General features: G+C 44.0%; 1 protein-coding gene across 1 annotated transcript in view; it reads left to right on the forward strand.

Annotated features, from left to right (window-relative positions):
* stat5a (signal transducer and activator of transcription 5a) overlaps window positions 1-20161 on the forward strand; it is an 87851-nt gene that overhangs the window by 18635 nt on the left and 49055 nt on the right. Inside the window, 4 exon segments of the mRNA XM_068719070.1 lie at window positions 4534-4715; window positions 4927-4974; window positions 4977-5039; window positions 5042-5349. Of these exon segments, the coding sequence (XP_068575171.1) occupies window positions 4534-4715; window positions 4927-4974; window positions 4977-5039; window positions 5042-5349 (601 nt within the window).

Below are 20161 nucleotides of genomic sequence, written 5' to 3' on the forward strand. Positions count from 1 at the left end.
CACTACATGAAAAGCCTTTGTGAGAAAGAATTCATGCTCAAGGTTATTGTTGCACTGATGACCACATGGGCAGGCACAGGAAGTGCGGTGGCAAAGCTCAGGAAAACACACCCTCTGCTCTCCGGCTGTGAGCAGCAGGAACATCCTCTATAGACGTCAGCATTCATTCAAATGTGCAACGCATACACTACATGTATCTGTGAGAAGTAGATCCTTGTTTGTGTGGTTTTAATATTATCCCAGTACCCTAGCAAACATACTTGTTGGCCCACTGTGTGTAGGTGTGGATTTACTGTGGGCACTGTGGGTAGGGGCAAACCCACACTAATTTCATCTGGGCCCCCTGTGAATTGACCCATGTGGTAGTACCAGGACCATGAAAACTCTGACTGACTTTTTCCCCCCAAGTGTTGGAGTTGAGGGGGTTGTGGGCCGGTCTGGTCCCTTAGATCTTGCTGAAGGCTGATTCGGGGCTGGAGAGTCAAAGCTAGGGGCGTTGGGTGAGGGTTTGGGAGCCTCGGGTCCATCCTGGGCCTGGGGAGCATACTGAAGGCTCCCAAGGCTGTCCTGGGGCTGTATAGAGTTAGGGTGAGGGGTTAAGGGTCGGACCTGGGCCCGGTGAGCTTGCAGCACAAAGTACCAGGACCAAGAAGTGAGTGTTTTGACTAGAGAAAGGGTAGAAGTGGTTGAAGCGCAACCCTTTTTTGCCTTTCTTTTCCCTTTTTTTTCTCTTCCAATGTCTTCCAAAACAATTCAATCTGATACAAAAACTATACATGAGCCATTTCTGCTTTTTCTCATTTTGCATTTTCTCTGGTGTGAAGAGGTTTTTCCACGCAGAGACCACACGATCTCTGGCTGATGGCTTTCAAAATGAATAGCGTTTGCAGCAGTGTTTCTGCTGGTAACATATTGCCATTTATTTACCTCTACTACAGAAGGTACTATCTTCCTTTTAAGATATGGAAAGGTAAACGTAACTGATGCTGCAGACACTGTAAGTGTGAAATAGAGGTGTTAGGAAACACACAGGTGACACATAGCTTTCTACAAAAACCTTATGTGGTAATAAATCCTGAACATTTGACCGGATGACCCTCACTTCTATTCCCCTGTAGCCAGCTGGGATTAGGAGTCGTGATCAATAGCCAGCTGTCATCAATAAGATGGCCTGGCTTCTGTTGATGGGCCCCAGAGGGAGGAGGGGGCCATTAGAGGCCTGAAGGTATGGCGATAGAGATCCGTTGATACCAACTGCTACTGCAGCAGGAGGTAGCGGTGCCTGAACTGTACAGAGGCATGGCTGACATCCTGCCACAGGAAACTAAAGCAAACCTCAATGGAAAACAACAAGGGTGTTATTTAGAGTGACATTGCCATTTCAGTGTTCAAGAGTGCTGATGCAGTCAACTCTGTCTTTCACATTCTCTCACACTTGCTGTTTTATTTGAGCTCTGTTTTCGCCTCGGACGAAATAAAAGCATGTTTTGCTCTTTCCGTCAGTCGTGATCCCTGATGTTTTCACCACTTCACAGCGCACTGAACATACAGGATTTGTGGGTGGATCACCGGGAGGCCCCTTATACAAAGCTGACTGCGGTCCCTTCTCGTGGACTCACGTGAACTGCTGTGACCCCCCCTCCCCTCGGTTTAAATCCACGTGGAGCTGATGTTTAAGTTTGGAGACTGGCCATCAGACTCTTTCACATTAAAGAGACAGCTGGGCCAGGCGGGGAGGCTTTTATAAGCAGAACTTTTGCTGAATAATTTCTGAGAATGCATAATACATGACCCTGAGATATCACGAGGGAAAAGGGGTTGAGAGTGAGTGAGGAAAAGAAGGAGGCGAGAGATCTCTCCTGTCCCCTTCTTCCTAGACATTTATTGTCTCAGTCTACCAGCAAGCATTCTGTCCCTTCATCCCCTTCTCCCCCCTTCCTCTGTCCTGTCCGTCCTTGAGAAGTAGCTTGGCTCCGACAGTGCTCATATTTCTCTAAGTCACTCTCCATCGTAGAATTGAATGTGATTAGAGAGGCTGTGTTTTGGCTGCAGATTAAGCCACTTATCACCACCAAGGTCTGTGAAAATATTCATGTAGCAACACCCTTGAATAAGACCCATAACTTCTTCAGACTGTCTCGCCCTCTGACACAACATCCGACGATTACAAACCGCGCACAGTAATCCTCCGTGTGTCATTTACCAGAAAGAATGTCCCTATTTTCTGCAGTATTTTAACATGAAGGATATGAATCGCAACAGAATCAAGTCTGTCGATGATGCAGCTGCATCACTTTGGCTGTGGTGAGCTTAGCCATATTTGACAATTATGAACAGACGCAGAGCTCACGCTCTCTGCTGCACATGACTTCTTTGACACAAATTGGCTGTGATTGGATTTGCCTCCTCAGTGGGTTATAAATGGGGTTGCATTATCCCAGCTTACTGGCCATGCCTCGTCCGATGATGCGAGTTGGCCTGATGTTTAATGCTACGCCATTGTTGTAGTTTACTTCTCCCTGGCCTCAGAGGCGTAAGATGCTCAGTGTTATGGTATGTGAAAGCAGGGGAGTCAAGGTCAGACTGTGTGCGATGATGTTGCACAACTGCAGTCTTTCCGAGTTACTCTGAATGCGATAGAGAATGAGTGGTGCTTATATTTACTGTCTCCACTCTGTTGTTTGTCTTCAAATTGATTCCTCAGAAGAAGGGAGGCGGGGTGAAGGAAGAGCATCCTTGCATCTTTGATGTAGAGTGATACTGTAAAATCATAGAATGTCAATCAAGTGTTCCGTGTTAACCGCTACTATTCTCCTTAGCATGTTTGGTGGGTGAAAACAGTGTTTGAGGTGGACCAGGATTCCCATCATTGAAGCTACAGCAGCAGTTGAATGAGGAAACGTCCTGCATTGTAGCACATTTCCTTGAAAACAAGGACACACGGTGTCAATTTTATTTATACAGCCCCGTATCACAAATCACAGTCTGTGACAGCATAGGACACCCTCTGTCCTTAGGCCCTCCATTCAGATAAAGAGAAACTCCCCCAGAAGACATTTAATAGGGAACAATGGAAGAAAAACAGAGCAGGGATCCGTGTCTCTGGACGGACAGACATGAAATAGATTTGTTGTGTATGGAACAGACCAACGTTGTCAAAACAAAAAGCATAGACAATCTGGATGACAACGTTATGGATAGATTGTAAAAAAAATATGAAGAATGGACCCGAGAGGACGTCGAGCAACGTCCAGGTGCCGCCATACAGATAGGACCTGAGCCACACGACCTCCCCTCCAACCTGGAGATCTGGAAAGTGGACTGAATACACAAGGAGAGAGAGAGAGAGAGAGAGAGAGAGAGAGAGAGAGAGAGAGAGAGAGAGAGAGAGAGAGAGAGAGTGAGAGTAAGAGTAAGAGAGAGAGAGAGAGAGAGAACGAGAGAGAGAGAGAGAGAGAGAGAGAGAGAGAGAGAGAGAGAGAGAGGGAGAGAGTAAGAGAGAGAGAGAGAGAGAGAGAGAGAGGCCCTCAGCTTGGACCCTCATGTGGCTGTGGGACAAACAAACAGAGAGGGTTGGAGAGACGCAGTGGTTTTCAGAAAGTTCACCATATTGTCTTCAGCAGGACAAACATAGAAGCAGTGGGCTTAATCTCCTCTATTGGCTCAAACAGTATCATCCAGTTGCAGAGCTGCAGCACTGGCAGTTTCAAACCTGAAATAATGGACCTGATTGTTCTAGTCCAACCTGCTGTAGCCAAGGAAAATAACAGCTGACTCTTACAACTCAATTTGTTTCATGTAGCTGTTGTTCGCGGTTAGAGGAAAAATAAACTATAAACTTGTCTGTTATTGAAATAATTCACATATGTGTTGTTTATCAATACAGCAGTTGGCTCTGGACATGTGAGCTATTCTCAAGACAATTAGCTTGTTTGAATGATGTCCATAAAAAAAAATAGTGGGTCATTGATGTTTAGAGACTGAAATAAATGTTAAATTAATTTACATATCTTTAAAAAGCTGCTTATTTAATTTAAATTTTAAAAAAAAAATCTTTTTTTAACCAATATTTTATTGCACACCCAAGTGGTCGTGTTTCCTTTTCCAAGAAGACATCTTTTGGCAAGTGTGCTCCTCCTGTGATGAGTACAGCTCAGAAATGCTTCCACTAATATGGAAATAAAAAACTGTGTCAAATTAGATTTTCATAAAAATGCACTATAGACTTTTTAAAAATCCAGTTTTCACTCATTGTTAAATAGTGAGGCTCCCTATCGCCCTGCTATGGGGAGCCCTATATATGATACAGATGGTTCACTTCAAATATAATCATGAAACTCTGTAAAATAAAACTATAGAGCCTAAAGCCTATAGGCCTATTATACAATGATGAACTCACAAACGTTCAATATAGTCCGTGTGCCGTTGGGCAGACGGTGCGCGTGCACGCATGGAGAATCAAACGCTCGTTGCGCGCGCGAGATGCTGGGGTTTAATTGCACACGCACGCGCACACGTGTGCACGCGTTTCAGGGTCTTATTGCGATTGCGCTCTCGCCGTCTTGAATTTGTCCCGCGGATGCATGCGAGAGAGAGGGGAAGCGCTCCCGTCTGCAAGCTCTGCAAAAGTGAGCAGGGCGCGAGGCGACGCACACCGCGGAGAGTCCACAGAAGCGGACGTGGTGAGCGGAACCGATTTCAGAGGACACGAAAGTGCAAGCTGTAAACAGAAACGGCAGCGGCAAACCCTATTATTATTATTATTATTATTATTATTATTATTATTCCCAGTGTGTTTTTTTTGGAGCACGCACGCCTCCAGAGAGCTAATCGGAGGGGGTCTCGTGTGCGGGGTACGCAGTCTGCTCATGCTTTGACCAGGACGGCAGTCAGACGCTACCGTGCGCCCCCGGTGATGGACCGCAGGTGATCCGGAGAAGAAGACCGAACCGCCCTGGACGTCAACAAGTCCACCTTTGCATTGAGATAATGGGCTGTTTTCACATCGAGGAGGGGTGGGCACTGCTGTAACGCCGGCGGATCATGGCAGGGGTACACGCTTCAGATGTTGTGTCGGGACATTTTCTGGATCCCACCGTCGGCGCCCCGCCAGCCCAAGGCGCGGCCAACACGGCGGGAATCACCGGCGACGCGGCCGCGCTGACTCTGACCGGTACCCGGGCGTACTTGGAGGTGTCGGCCGCTGCCCAGGGCTACGGAGCCGAAGGAGTTTACACCAACGGACGGTACAGGGAGCACGGCAGTCCACGGATCGGGAGTGGCAGCCGTGATCATTCCGCCGAGAGAAGTCATCAGGGAGCTGGAAACGCACCGTGTGGCATCATGAAGGTTGGTTGATTAAAACAATAAATTATCCTTGCCAACGATCGTCAAGGTGACGCCAGGGGAATTCGCTAAGTGGCCACATAATATAGCGTAACAAGATAATAAAAGGTTATCAAACGTGTGGTGAGCCTATAAGTAAACTGTGGTCCAGACACTTGCAGGGGTCCTCAGAGTTCCACCGGGTACCCCAGAAAAATGAAGTTTAGCACATCAAGAGAATGCATGAAGGGATTACCCCGAATTAGTTTTCATGCCCCCACAGAGGAGACAACATATATACAATACACTCATCAACGAATGTTCAAAATCTTCACCCAACATCTACTGTAGGCATATGGATGCCCCTGAATGCTGTGTGTCAAAAACACTTTGACATGAAGTCTGTGCTTTAATCATCCAGAGATCCTATAAACCCCTCATATGTGCAGGTTGCATCTTTAATGTCAGTTCAACCAGAACCTAAAGGAGCCTCATTATTTTTGAAACAGCTGCAGTCACCTTGTTGTTGCTACAGTACAGCATGCACTTACACGCCGGGCTGTACAGTAACACGCCATCGCACTGTGGAGAGATGCAGTGTGTTTCTGGTATTACTCAGGTCCAGATTTAAGGTAACATTCATAGTATTCTGCTGTGGTATATCTATGTTAGAATGTATTACACAAATAATGTTTGTTTTTAGTAGAGTTGCAGTACAGCCGGGGTTCATTTTTTGACTCTTGACAATGTAGCAGTAATGGCAGGTTTATGTGAAACAGATGGTGCACAGAATTTTATGTGCTTTGAAACTTTTGCGTAATTTAAAAACCTGATATGTGGGCCACTTCTCTGCATATAGCTCCCTCAGTTAATGGATGGTGTGATGTTAATATTTTTAATGGTGGCCCGACCCGCAGTGCTCCCATTACTGGAGGTTAATTAACTGGTCTTCCACACACCGACACAGGCAAGTTTTCCTCATAGGACTTATGTAATACTCACCAGTGTTGCATTGTTTTTACAACACAGAGTGCATCACGGGGTCCTTGGTGGAGATACGAGTATTGCGTAGGTGGGACACACTGGAGAGTTGCATTCTGTCATATCAGACCTAGTTTGCTTAGCAACTGACACACAACACTGGCTAATTCTTTGTTGCCCCATTATTGGATTCCCTTTGGATGTGGTGCACCCTCCCACAAACAACATGCATTTGAACGCAGACACTGTCCATGGTTGATTGTTGTCAACACAATGAGATTTAAAATAATGTACAAATTCCCTGAGCCTTTACGTTTGTATTTACAGTGAAAACATTTGTTCTTCATAACAAAAAAAAAATCTGGAGTATCACATGTCTCCAAAGCCCCCCCCCTACAACAATCAATCTACCTCTGTGTGAAGCTCAGGAGCTAAACATGACAGGGAAGCTGGAGGGGATTGTATGTGATTGATAACAAAGACTGATTGTCTTGATATCGTGTTCGCATAATGTTAGAAAGTGATCCTGCTGAGCTGCGCCAGTGTAGCGTGATGAAGTACAGCGAAGTCTCATGTGTTGTGTCCTAAAATAACCAGGGACAGCTCTTAAAATGAGCTCAAAAAACAAAACCCATGAAGTGTGGATGTGTAGTTTCCATAAAAGAACTGTGATCTCACTATGCTGGAAGGAAACGATATGTGTGATATATTTAGAATTCAGAAGAATCAGCATATTGTAGGTATTTGAGTGACTTAAATGACACAACATGTTGGTGGGCTCTTGCCACTTGAGTGTGACTCTAGGTGCATTTAATGACCACAGTGATCCAGTGCACTCTCTCAGAGAAGTGCACTTACATTTCCAAGGCTCTTCTTCTTACATGAGAGGCTGAATTTTAGGCTGTGAAATTGTGCACAGCTGGTGGAATTCCCCTCTGTTGTGTTTCAGTTGCACTTATGACAGTTTTAAATAGACTGTATTTAAGAAGCGTACGTAGTCATCGTGACCTCACCCATTGGTTTGTGGACTGCCGTTCTAAGCCTGGAGTTCGGCGATTTCACCGTCGCCATCTTGGATTACGGCCGTCGCCATGCTGTTTTTTTTGCAACCGATGAACGGAAGTTACCATATTTGGAATGCGGAGGAGTGACGTAGAGACGCCGGATACAGCTCTGGTAGCGGCAGCAACCTGTCAATCATAGTGAGCCCGCCCTAAAGCATACTCCACTTAATGCTCTATTTGACTCTAAATTGACCATCATTTACTAAATGAACATCATGCTGTATTGAAGAAGACTTGAAACTAGAGATTGAGACCATAAACTCATGTTCACAATGTTTACTGAGGTAATAAATCAAGAGAGAAGTAGAGTCCTTTTCTCATAGACTTCTATACAATCGGACTTCTTTTTGCAACCAGAGGAGTCGCCCCCTACTGGTCAGTTGAGAGAATGCAAATTTTAAGATACTTCTGCATTGGCTTCACTCGTCAGAACCAGATGTTGCCGCCTGGTTTAAACACTTCTTCAGATATTCAACAATTATTGAAACTACTGCTTTTTGATAGAAATTCAATAGTTTTCCAAACACCTCACCAGTCCACCGTCTTCTCAACTCTACTCAACTGTGGTTTCAGTTACTCTTGTCTGGTGTTGATCACATGGCGGCCTTGTAGAACAGGTTTGAGCATTTAACATGCACATATTCAAGGTGAAACAATCCCGTCATAATAGAGCCCTAAATATGTCTTGGAACATTTTGAGTCTGTCTCATGTTCAGCAGGTATTGATTTGCCCGAGCACCTTCAGAAAGACGCATTCCACATTATAGGCACGAAATGATACGCACTGTTCGAGCGGAGCATGTTGGGAAACTGGGTCAGCCGTGCTTCATGTACAGCTTGAGCACAGCCACCCACACTTGAGCAGCACTTTTTCCTGCCTGTGTGTGTGTTTGAGTGGAGGTTTAAAAGGTGACGGGGCCACAGGTCCGTGGGAATTGGGAAGCAAATGAGTAATTACCTCACTGCATTACCTCATTAAGTTGACCCTCAACAAGCGAATCTTAGAAGAGAGGAGCGCTTGTGTGTCTGTCCCTTAAGCGGGCATGCAACTTTGTCCTCGTGCCATTTCCTCAGCGGGGTGACAGTGTCATGGTGGAGAGGCTGCAAAGTGGCCAGAGGGGGGTTTGTGATGCAGCCTTGTTATGTAACGCTGGACTGTGGACAGCTGCAAGGCCGGCTCCAGCCTGGCTGCAGGGTGGAGGCCACTGACAGCTAGCACAAGTGAGGAAGGAGCCGGATTTGATCAAGAATTTAAGAGTGACGCATCTTGTTATTTCTGCATCTCTCCCAAGCATTTGCCATATCTTTCCTTTCTTCCCTTTTACACCCTCTTGGCTGCACTCTGAGTTCTTAACCGTAGCAGCAGATTAAAGGTCAGACATTTATTTTCAGAGATCTGCAAGAAGAAGAAAAAATAAAAAGTTCAAGGTTGGGTTTAAAGAAGGAAAGACATCAATGATGTAACACTGTTATCATCAATTCATCCTCTTATTAATGACCTCATATAATAGATATGAGCCATCATGGCAGTGTGCTTAATAGGGGACATGCCTGATTGGCTGATGGAGGGGTCAAACCTGTCGACTGAGAACATCCTAGAGGAGGAGGTGATTATCAGTCAGTCTAGATGACAGATTCAACTAAAATCGGTATCTTTAGTTTGAATGGGAGACTGTAAAAGTCATGTTCTTGTTTCTTTAAGGACAAAAAAAGGGTTAGAAACGGGAAACTTGAGGTGTAATTTTGTCACAGTTGCATCTCCAAACCTGCCTCACAGAATACATAAAAGCAATGTTAAATAACCACAGGCACTGAAATGCCCCTTCCACTCTCAAAGTCGCCCTCCTCCACTCACTGACCATTTAAATAGACAAAGCGGTTCACTACCGTGTTTGACCACCTCTGGCTTGATTACAGCTCCCACGCATCGTGACTCAACAGAGGTGCCAGTGTTAAAGCTGACCATGCAGACATGAGTGCCTTTCATAACTGCTCAAGGTTGATGGGAGGATGGTGTTTTTTTTATGGTGCATTCAAGTTCATCCCCGCCGGGTTTCAGCGAGATTGGTCATCAGGGTTGGTCGCTTGGCCGTTTTATCTGAATGCTCTTAGAATCTGGAGGATTTAGATAGATAGATAGTTACTTTATTTCTTCGTTGTGACCAGATGCGTTATCGTGTTGAGAATATCTGTCCCCTTTGGGGTTCATGTTAGTGGAACTTATGATGTGAAGCTGTGCTCTGGCATCAAGGCATTGGTTTTTGCAGGTATCATTGGAACCTGTGAAAAGAATTGGTCCCTGAACCCTACACAAATTTATAGTGTGAAATGACCTGTGATGTAAATTAGTTGCGGCACCCACGAACGTGGTCTTTTCTGCTATTTTACACTTTTCAGCAAATTGTCAGTTGTCGCCTCCCGTGCAAATGTGTGGAAACGGAGCTGTCGTAGCACACGTTTGTTTGTGTGTTGACATATAGAGCAATGCAAATAGAAAGGGAGGGCCCACTTCTTCTGCACAGCATGTTGTTTGCATTGGAATGCAGATTCCAACTCTCCTACATCAGCTCCCCTATACCACCCTGGGGCCGCCCAGAGCTCTAATTTTGTAACCAAATGAAGATGATATTTCCTCAATATACCCCAAAAGTGTTTTAAAATCAGTTAAGTTGTAAATTGAAAAAGCTTAAACTTAAATTTCATTGCAGTTGTTACATATATATATTACCTTCATGAACTGACCTCTCCATTTAACGCGTCCTTAGAATTTTTAGGAGCAGTGGGCTACTGAAAAGCACCCGTGGAGCAACTTGGTCAAGGACACGTGGACAGAAGGAGCTAGGAATCAAGCTAGGAAGCTAGGAATCAAGCCACCAACCTTTGGATTAACGGACGACCCATGCTATTCCCTGAGTCAATGAAGAACATACTGTATTTGTCAATGATTGAATAATGTTTGCTCAGCAAGATTAGCTTTACATAGTGTTCAGTAGTTGCATTAAGAGACTGCTGGTGTTCTGTATCTTTAAGCATCAACAACACCTGGATTCGCATCAAAATTATTAGTAGACAGGAATTGTCTTATACTGTCAGTGGTGCCAGCTGACTTTGGATTTGTATTTAGCTACAGGATTTTATATTTTCAGAGAGCCTTTCGGTGAAAGAAGCACAAGTAATTCACAGTGTCTCACTTTGTGACATTGGAAAAGTTAACACTTCAAACCTGTATGGACACGTAGCTGTAGGGGACCTGTCAGACAGGAGCAGTGTCTTAAATCTCCGCCCCCTGATGGATCCAACTGTCAGGCTGCCTCTGCTCCTGGCTGTTGTTTAACTAATGTGCGATTTGGCTGATCCCCTGGAGGACTGAGGACACCTCAGTACGAGCCTGAACTTATAACACTGATTACATTTAGTGGGATCATATGAGATGATGATGATGATGATGAGAATTGGAACGGTATCCACGCCTCACTGCTCACATCACAGGCTTTACGTAGAATCGTAGATTAAGAGCTCCCTCCATGAAATTCATTCAAAGTAATGGAATAAAGACAGAGATCCAGAAAATTGGAATAAAATGCACGTCTCTTTGAAGGTTTTCAAAGTAATTCCCATGTCTCCTGCAGCAGCAGCAACCCGAACTGAGCACTTGGATATTTTTGGAGAACAGAGATCTGCACCACGTCGTGAAAGGAGGAAGCAGAAGATGTGAAGTGGTGATTACAGACGTCTGGGGCTGCTGAATCATCGCTTGCTCTCTTGGCTGCTTCTTTCAAAGCAGCAATCTGCAAGATACAAACATCTCAAATGGGGCCTCTTTGTATGTGAATACACAGCTTGGCATCATGCTGGGAGTAAAAGCATCAACGGTTTTAAAAAGGTCACTCACCCACAGAGAATTACTGAGCTCAAGAGCCCCAAAAACATTCATAGAACAAGAGTGAACTTAAACGAGGAGGAGCTGTGAATTATGTGGGCTTTATGGTTGTCTTTGGCTCGTTACGTCAAGGTTATTTGATAGACCTTGTTTCTCACTTGAAGCTGATCCGATCATGGCAGAGAGAAGACGAGGACTCTAAAGAGGGAAAAATCAAACCGTTTCTAATAGAGACATGATATGGAGGGTCTATATCTGAGTTTCTGAAGCTTAGTTTCAAGGATTTTAAAGGATTTGAAGGATCGGACTGTTTTTTTTTACCGGTGGCTACAATTTCAAAGCACTAATGCTAATTGCCAAACACTAGACTAGACTAACCGCCATAAAACCCCTGACAGGGATTTGGTGTATTTAACTTCCCCTTCCCTTCACTCTTCCCTTCTTGAGAGACGACACACACCAATAGAGTTCCTCTTGTCCTCGTGGCCATCCGTCTCTTGTTTCGTGGGGGTGGGGGGTTATCCAAAGTTGCCTCCTAATCCTTCCTCCTCCTTTATTCCCTTCAGGGATAAGGACTTGAGCTGGAGCCTCAATTACCCATGCGTCAAGTAGGGCCCCAGACAAACACAGCTCTTTTAAACAAGAACAATTGATTTGATTGGACGCCGTGTTTGGGGTGATGCCTTATCTTGATGATCCTTGTGGGGACGTGTGCAACGGTGATGACACAACATCGGTGGGTTTTATATGTGTGGTCCTCGTGACAGGGAGAGGACATTGGTTTGACCAGGAGATGACACCAGATGGGTCTCCCAGGGTAACTTTTGTCATTTCAAGCACATAAGTAAGGATGAGTAATATTCAGATTTGTCAGGCTGGATGTTTCCCAGGTTCATCTGTGCCAGAGGAGCGGTGGTCTGATGGATGAATAGGACAATATGTCTATGAGAGCTGCTGCACCTGGCTTCGCTCTGACATGTTTTTACTGCCTGTAGAGCATACGGCACATCCTTTCAATCACATTTGTTCTTCTTGTTCAAGTGCAGTGAAGACAATGTAACGGTACACACAGAGGAGCACTGTGTGACTGAGGCTGATGAAACGGTTTGCAATCATCAAAACAGTGCGCCAAAATAAAAAAAGTTAGATTATTTAACTTTCCATTTAAAAGCAAATTGAAATCTGTGTAATGACCCAAAGATCCACTGTGGGATCGGGAACAATTTTTTTCAACATTCAAGGCTATTCAGGAGAGTCAAGTTTCATGTTGTGTCACTCTTTTTATTCTTTTATTTTCCCCGTCACGACATGTAGCACCAGCGCCTCATGTTACACATCTTGTTATATTACAGTCTTAAGTGTGAATCCTAGGTTTTCCCCAGGTAATCCCACTGACGGGAAGGGAGCACAGGAGATGGAGCTGGCTCTGATTCTTCGAGTTTCTTTCACTACGCTACTTAATTAAAAAGAGCAGGAAACAGGTAAGACCAGCGGCAAGTCTTCATCGGCCTCGCTTTATTTACTCAGACAGTCAATCTGTTAGGTTTGGCCCACCGGAGGGAGCGCACTGTCTCCACGTCCGCACCGTTTCATTCTTCTGTTCCTCCTCCTGCGGTCTAATGCAGCTATCTCTGTGCCTGAGACGAGAACAGGGAGAGAACAATTAGTAGAAGGAGCCGCGTGATGGATGAATTGAGGACGTGTGTGTGTAATGTGAGTCTGTGCACGTGGGTGGCCGTTTCCAGTCGCCGTCACTCCGCTATCGGAAGTGACGGCGGCGAATCTTACCGGTGGACGAACATTGCAGCGTTCTCGCGCAGCTTGTTCGCGTTGAAACGGAAGGAAATTCCCCACAGAGCGTTGAGACTAAACCCTTCAGTGCTGCTTCCTGAGAGAAAACAATAAGATGAGGGACAACTAATAATGGAAGATAAGACCAGAGCATTGCAGGAGGAAGGAAGTGATGCAACCTGACCTTATGATCTGCATTAAGGCATGCCAGAGTGGGTGAGATGTGAGGACATCACATCAGAGATATTATTATAGTGTAATGTATCTGTGTGTGTGTGTGTGTGTGTGTGTGTGTGTGTGTGTGTGTGTCTTGCAGCTATTTGACACATGTGCGTATATGTGTAGTCCATCATCAGTGTGTTTCTTCCCGAATCATGACTAACAAAAGTTCTCCTGCAGGAAAAAAAAAATCAAAAATATTGATCGCTAGCCACAGTTATCTCTACTTTAACTGAAAGCACATACTAATACAGTGGTTATGCAAGAGTGCAAGGTTGTGTTTGGAGGTTTGAACTTCCATTGATTTGAGTGGAGACTTCTCTTGTCGAGCTACTGAAAAAATAGCAAAAAAACCTTTCTTATGCCCTCTGGTTGCTAGAATTTGTCTCTCTTGGCAGTGTGTGTGCCAGTGTTGTTCCTGGGTCCTTCTGTCTGCTCCGCTTTGCTTCCTTTTGTTTTTATTGCGTTCTGACCTCGTGACCCAGCCAACCAAAGACCTCAGCTTATTTATAGATTTTCTAATGGTAGGCTAGATCTTCTAAAGGTGAACAACACAAAGTGCATTCTGTTTTTTGGTGTTTTTTTAAGTTCCACACAGTAGAACAGCCTGCTGTGTTTTCTTTTAATGTGTTGTTCATAGGCATCATGGTGAGATTATCTTGTGATCAGTTTGCAGCTTTCAGTCACGTATTTAAAACCTCAATACTTATTTAGTACTGACAGAAATGAGTCTGTAGCTCATCAAATACTGAAAGCAGGCATTGAATGCATCCTTCAATTTATAGCCTTGTGTTTGTTATTATTTCAAATTTCCTTCAATTAATTATTGTTTTGGTCTTGGGTCCAAAAACCTAGGTATTGTATCATCAGTTGTTTATGTATAAAAAAAATCAAATGATAACCAGCAGAGAGAACAAGCCTCTTGGCCTCATGACAACTATTCTCTTTTAAGTCAATATGTCTGTAGCAAAAACCCCAAAGTGATACAGAGCTCCTGTCCTATTCTTTTAATGCTATTTGTTTAACATTATAGTTGCAAACCGTTAGCATGTTAGCATTGCCATTGTGAGCGACTTCAGGTTTTGGCCCAAAGCAGTGCTGTGTCGACGTACAGCCCCACAGAGTGACTAGAATGGCTGTAGACTGTTATGGGACTCAATGCATCGCAAAACCGTGATGCAAAGTGCACAATGCATTATGCATCATATAGAAAACAACTCATAGAAATCTTTTGCCTGCTAAAACCTCACGAGATCAGGTGCACTTATTGTAAGTCGCTTTGGATAAAAGCGTCTGCTAAATGACTGTAATGTAATGTAATCAGGTTCATTTATACAGTAGCACTGAGGTAACACCGTTACCTTTTTTAAAAAAAAGCCTTTAACCTTCAGTATTCAACAGCATCTTCTGGCCTTCAGGCTTCATGGTGGATTGTGATGTTCATGAACATCGTGGGCCACATACTGTGTATGGAGATGTACGCTTGTGGTATTCCACAAGCGTACATCTTTTTGCCACTGTGGGTGAGGATAGCCGCTGGTACACAGACCTTGCCAGGGATTCACAGATGGTGTCATTTCTGTCATTGCCCTGGCACAGATGGCGTAAGACGAGGACATTTTGGGCTTTATAGGCACAGAAGCTTGAGTGTGTTTGTGATCGGAAGGGACAACTTAAGTGTCTCGTTTGATTCGTTGATTGACACTTTTTAAAATTTTGCGCTGTTCAAAATCAACCTCACCTTGTGGTCAGAATTTGCCTAGTAAATTAAAAAGAAACAGGGGATTTATTTAAGATGAGCTCTTTGTGATTTGGTGTTTTGTTTCATGTTCCTCCTAATTTACCGGTAGTTTATATAGTTTTTATTGATGAGCCATTCATAAACTGCAACGCCTACGCAAGCTGAACAAGAGATGGAACCAAATATACCTCAAATCTCTCACGTTAGACTTTCCTTTTCCACAGAGGAGACGTTTCTTTGCACATTTCCGGTAATTATTGCTCACTCCAAGTTCTGCGCAGATGTTCTGGCCTGGTTTGTTTTCTAGTCAACTGGTTGTTTCGAGTGCCTCTCGGGACACACACTGCGTCCTAGTGTGTGTTGCCCCAGGGCGCCTTTCTGCAGGTTACAGTGCAAGCACGGGCAAGACACTTGCACATTCCACCGATGCAACTATAGCATTTCCTTTGCAGCATCGGTTCGTTTCTCTGCGGCTTAAACAGAATACATTATTTACAATATACTTTTCAGGGCTTCACTAAATCACTCCGTTTCACATTCTACAAGTGTGTCTTCAGCTTAGCAAGGAAAGCTCTGTGCCTGTGTGTTTTCATCGGCTCCGTACACTGCATGTGTCTAGATGGTTTATTTATCTTTGCCATACTGTGCGGTAGATGTGTGGTGGGAGTTACTGACAGAGGAGGCCTTGGCTCATCCTGGAGAATATAAGATATGAGTTTGGTGATTGGAAGCTTAGGTTCAGGGGGTCTCATGCAATCCCAGCTTCCTTTCTGCTCTGGGCCTCCGGTGCACCAGACCCCAATGTTCTGCATATCGGCTTGTATATTTATGTCTCCTCTGAACATATACAGTTTGTGTGTGAAAGGGGAGGAGGCTGGGCTTTGCTGTGACTTTGGATTGAGGGATTTGATGATGTGTCCTTGAGGGAGATAGATCTGGACTTTACAATATGATATGATGATGATGCGCCGGGAGCTGCAGGAAAAAGAGAGAGGGAGAAAAGTGATGGTGGTTCGTTGATGTTGCTTTTCTTGATGAAAGTGAACACGCATACAGTTAAAGGAAGGTTAGAGTTACCATTGTAGATCCATTAGCTTGTAGAATACCCAGCTTCTTTCATGAATCTTAATTCATCTTTTTTAAGAGCAATGTGAAAAGCATGTGGAAAATGTGGGCACGTCTCACTAAAAATGGAAATGAAAGATTTTCAGTGTGGTATATGTGCACCAAATCAAAGTGAAGTAAAAAAACTAAAGTGTAGGACTCAACCACAACATGCCGCTGCAATCATAAGTGCAACGCAGTGTGACAGTCGACGCTGACTAGATGCTAAACTGGAATGAATATTATTTCCACCATCTCCCATGTATTTCTGCTTCTACGGCTGCTGCAGCTCCAGCTGTGTCTCTTAGCGAGGAGCAAACTGCTTTTTTCCCTCACAGCAAGAGGAAAAATGAGTCAGGGAAGGGTCGATAGAAGTCACAGAACAATGACGAAAAAAAGTGGTGAAAATGCTTTCAGAACAGATGAATCCCTGTGGTTTACCCCCATCCCCCTCATATTCCACCAACAAAAAACCCCCAACCTCTTCCACATTTGAGCCCTGACTACACTAACCACCAAAAATGTTCGATAGCGTACTGTCAGATGGATCTCTGACCTTCCAAACAGTTGCATTTTGACTGTGTTTCTGTCAAAGCTTGGTTGTCATTGTGAGGTAACGTAATTGTGAGCAAAGACTGTTTGAAAACTCTCTTGAATTCAAGGAAACATTTACCTTTTGACATTTCTGAACACAAAAAAAATGAATAAGAGCTGTGTTGTCTGAACAATAAACACAGATGCTGTGAATAAGATGACCAATTCAATCTTTGAAGCCTTGAAATGTATTTTTTTTCCCCCCTCAAGTACTTGAATGCATCCACAAGAGTTTTTTCATCCATCTGGTAATAGTTGTAACTAAAATAACGTGAGTTTTACATTTAAAAAAAACACCACATATTGTAGATATTCATTCTGTAGTGCAGTGAAAGAAACTGCTGCCATGAAGCGAATTAATCTAAACACTGAAATGCAATGTGTACTTAATGGACAAAAACATGCCAAATTAGCAGCATGGAACTGTAATAGGTTCCTAGTGCCAAGGCGGCCTTTTTATGAGGGCACCGTGCATAATGTCAGATTCCAATTAGGCTGAACAGAGCAGGTCGGTCGTGGTAAGTGGGTACAAGCACTCGTCACAGGGTGACCCGTTTGTCAACAGCCTTGACAACATGTGTGAGGGGAGCACTCGTTGTCATGGGCCTTTTTTTAGATGGAAGCATTTTATGTGTGTGTGTGTGTGTAGGTGTGGATGTACACACACGAGCAAAGTGTATTTGAGTGCATGATTGTGTGAAAAGGTGAGACACTCATACAACAGGGAAGTCTGGTTTGGTAATCAGGGAGTATTAAGGTCAATGTGTAGCTCTGATTGTCAGCGGGTTGGCGGGTGGCGAGAGGTGTGGGTGGCACACAGCATGCGCCACAAATAAACATAAGAATCTCAATCTAACTAATTGAGAGCTCACCGTTGATCCTGACAAAAGGGCGCAGTCGTTCTTAGAGCATCGTATCTGGTACATTTATAGCTGCTGTAGTTGGATAGGGTTATATAATGACAGTAATCAGCTTCATGCTTCATGTTTGTTTATGAGTCAGGCTCTTGATTTTGGTTTTGAGCTATTTGAATGTAGCCAGATCTTTTAAAGCAAGGTCATTGTTCTGTCTGCTGCTGCAAGGCGACGCTGTTCACCACAATAGACAGTAAAAAAGGGGGCCGCCACCATAAACTGTGTTCACAATCAAGTATTCCATTGATTATTCTAAAGGTCGTTCCCTTTAGCAGATGAGGACGCTTTAAAGGACTTTCAAAGAACAAAAATAAATAAAAGACATTAAGCATGTAGAGTATCTGCGAAGGAATAGTTCAACGTTTCGGGAAATGCCCTTCGAGAGTTAGATGAGAAGATCAATTCAACTCTCACGTTGGTGCTGAATATGAAGCTACAGCCTGCAGTTGGTTAGCGTAGCGCAGCATAAAGAACTGGAGGCACAGGGAAACCTCTAGCCTGTGCAAAGGCAACACTTTGTTGGATGTTAAATGCCTTCATGCTAGATCAACAGTGAGCGAATAACATGCAGATCAAAGACCGCACTTCTCTGTTGAATGCTGCTCACCAACGGAGAGAAAAGAAGGAAGGAGGAGGAGGAGGAGGAGGAGGAGGAGGAAGAGGAGGAGGAGGAGGAGGGGAGTCAGTCAAAGACATCGAAGTATTAAAAGCCAGAGGGATAGAAATAAAGAAAGGGCATTGCCTGTTCTACAGCTATCTGCCATTAGCACCTTCAGCTGGCAGTAATCCTGAGCAGCGAGGACTGCAGTCTTCTCCCAACAGCCCAGTCACGAAGCAGGAGGCCGCGGAGGGAGACGAGGACGTGAGACACAGACGAAGGGAGAGAGTGAAGGTGCGAAGCCATACATTTTGGATGCACATGCTTCAGTGAAGCCGCGCTGCCGCCCCTCCCGTCTTCCTGTCCTCATCTAACCCGAGTATAGCGCAGGCCTTGTCTCTCATGAGAGGTTTTGAAAAGACAAAGGCAGCTTTCTCACTTCTGTTTCCAACAGAAAAGGGCTGCCCGCGTGAGGACCGCTGGGCGGACCCCGTTGGCCTCGAGAGACTCTCACAAACGTGTTCTTTTGGCAGTTCTGAGGCGCCATTTTGAAATGAAGTGTAATAACTGTTCTGTTATAACTGTCAGACAAAACAAATCAGTGGAAGTGTGTGCTTCCAGCAGATTCTCAGTCACAGGGACTGAGCCCATACGTGTGTGTGTGTGTGTGTGTGTGTGTGTGTGTGTGTGTGTGCTCAATTGAATGTAGAAACTAGTCCCTAAACAGTTAATTGATTATTTATTGCCAGATTATATTTCCTCTGTTCTGAATGACATGATCCATAGTCAGTGTATTTTGTCTTCTTAATTGAGCGACAACCACCACAATGTATTAGTTACGCAATGGGTTCTGTGCAAGTCACATGAATATGTGTTGACAGATTAATCCGTTTATTGTTTTCATCAGTTATTTTTTCCCCATCACCAGTTCCAGGTTGAAGTTGTCTCATTGCTTTTTTTGTCGCCACTGTGAAAAACCCAAAGAGCTTCCCATTTGACATTTTTGCTTGAACAAATGACTGAAAACATTGATTCTCAAAATAGTTGCTGATTCCTTTACCAGTTATCAGCAAACCAATGAGCTGTTTACAAATATGCAAAAATTTAAAAATATATATATATTTGCCATCAAAGCTACAATGCAATTGCAGTTTTATGTCTTTTTCTCCTTTGGTTTTCTGAGTTTGGTATTTGAAGGACTCGCTGATGAAGGGACCGGGTGGCGGTTAACTGTCTGCTTGTGCTTTTAGGAATCTTATTTTCTCTGCCACGTTTCCCTTCTCTGTTTTTTCCTCATCTAATTTTCACAGTTTAATTCAAGTCACACGCTTTGCGCTAATTGTTTACCCAACATGCAGAGTGAATATCCTTTACAACTAATTAGAAACCGCATCAGCAGAAGTCCCCTTCTCTCCGCTGACACAGAGTATAGATGCACATAACTGCAGTTTATAGTTAGTCTAAATGCTATTGTACAGTATAATGTTATAATGTTTAATGTATTTTTTCAATGCATGGCAATCAAAGTGGACAGCAACTTAAGGATTTCATTTTGTAGTGCAACTGAAAATAAAGCTTTGAGTCTTGAGTGACTCATTGAGGTCATTCTAGGCAGAGAACTGGACGAAGTAAGCAAAGTAGGCCACGACTGCTTATTGAAGGCAAATAGAGCACCCTCATCTCTTCAATCGGTAATTTTTCAAAGAATTAATTATTGTTACCAAAAGTTTGGCTTCTGAGAAAAAGTACTCCAGGAAACTGCTCAATTTCTAATGACTCAGTATTGGCGGGTTCGCACCCAAACGCACGACTCAGACACCAAGCGGATTAAGTTAAAAGTTTAGTTTGAATCGTGGTCAAAAGTCAATAACAGACAGGCAAGGAAGGTAAGGCAATCTCATCCAGTTAGGAATCAAGGAAAGGAGCAGAAGTTCGTAAATCAGGCAGCAA

Source organism: Cebidichthys violaceus, unplaced genomic scaffold, assembly GCF_023349555.1.
Source record: "Cebidichthys violaceus isolate CVI_PGR_0920_01 unplaced genomic scaffold, fCebVio1.0.p SCAF_23, whole genome shotgun sequence".
In the NCBI taxonomy this organism is placed as follows: Eukaryota; Metazoa; Chordata; class Actinopteri; order Perciformes; family Stichaeidae; genus Cebidichthys; species Cebidichthys violaceus.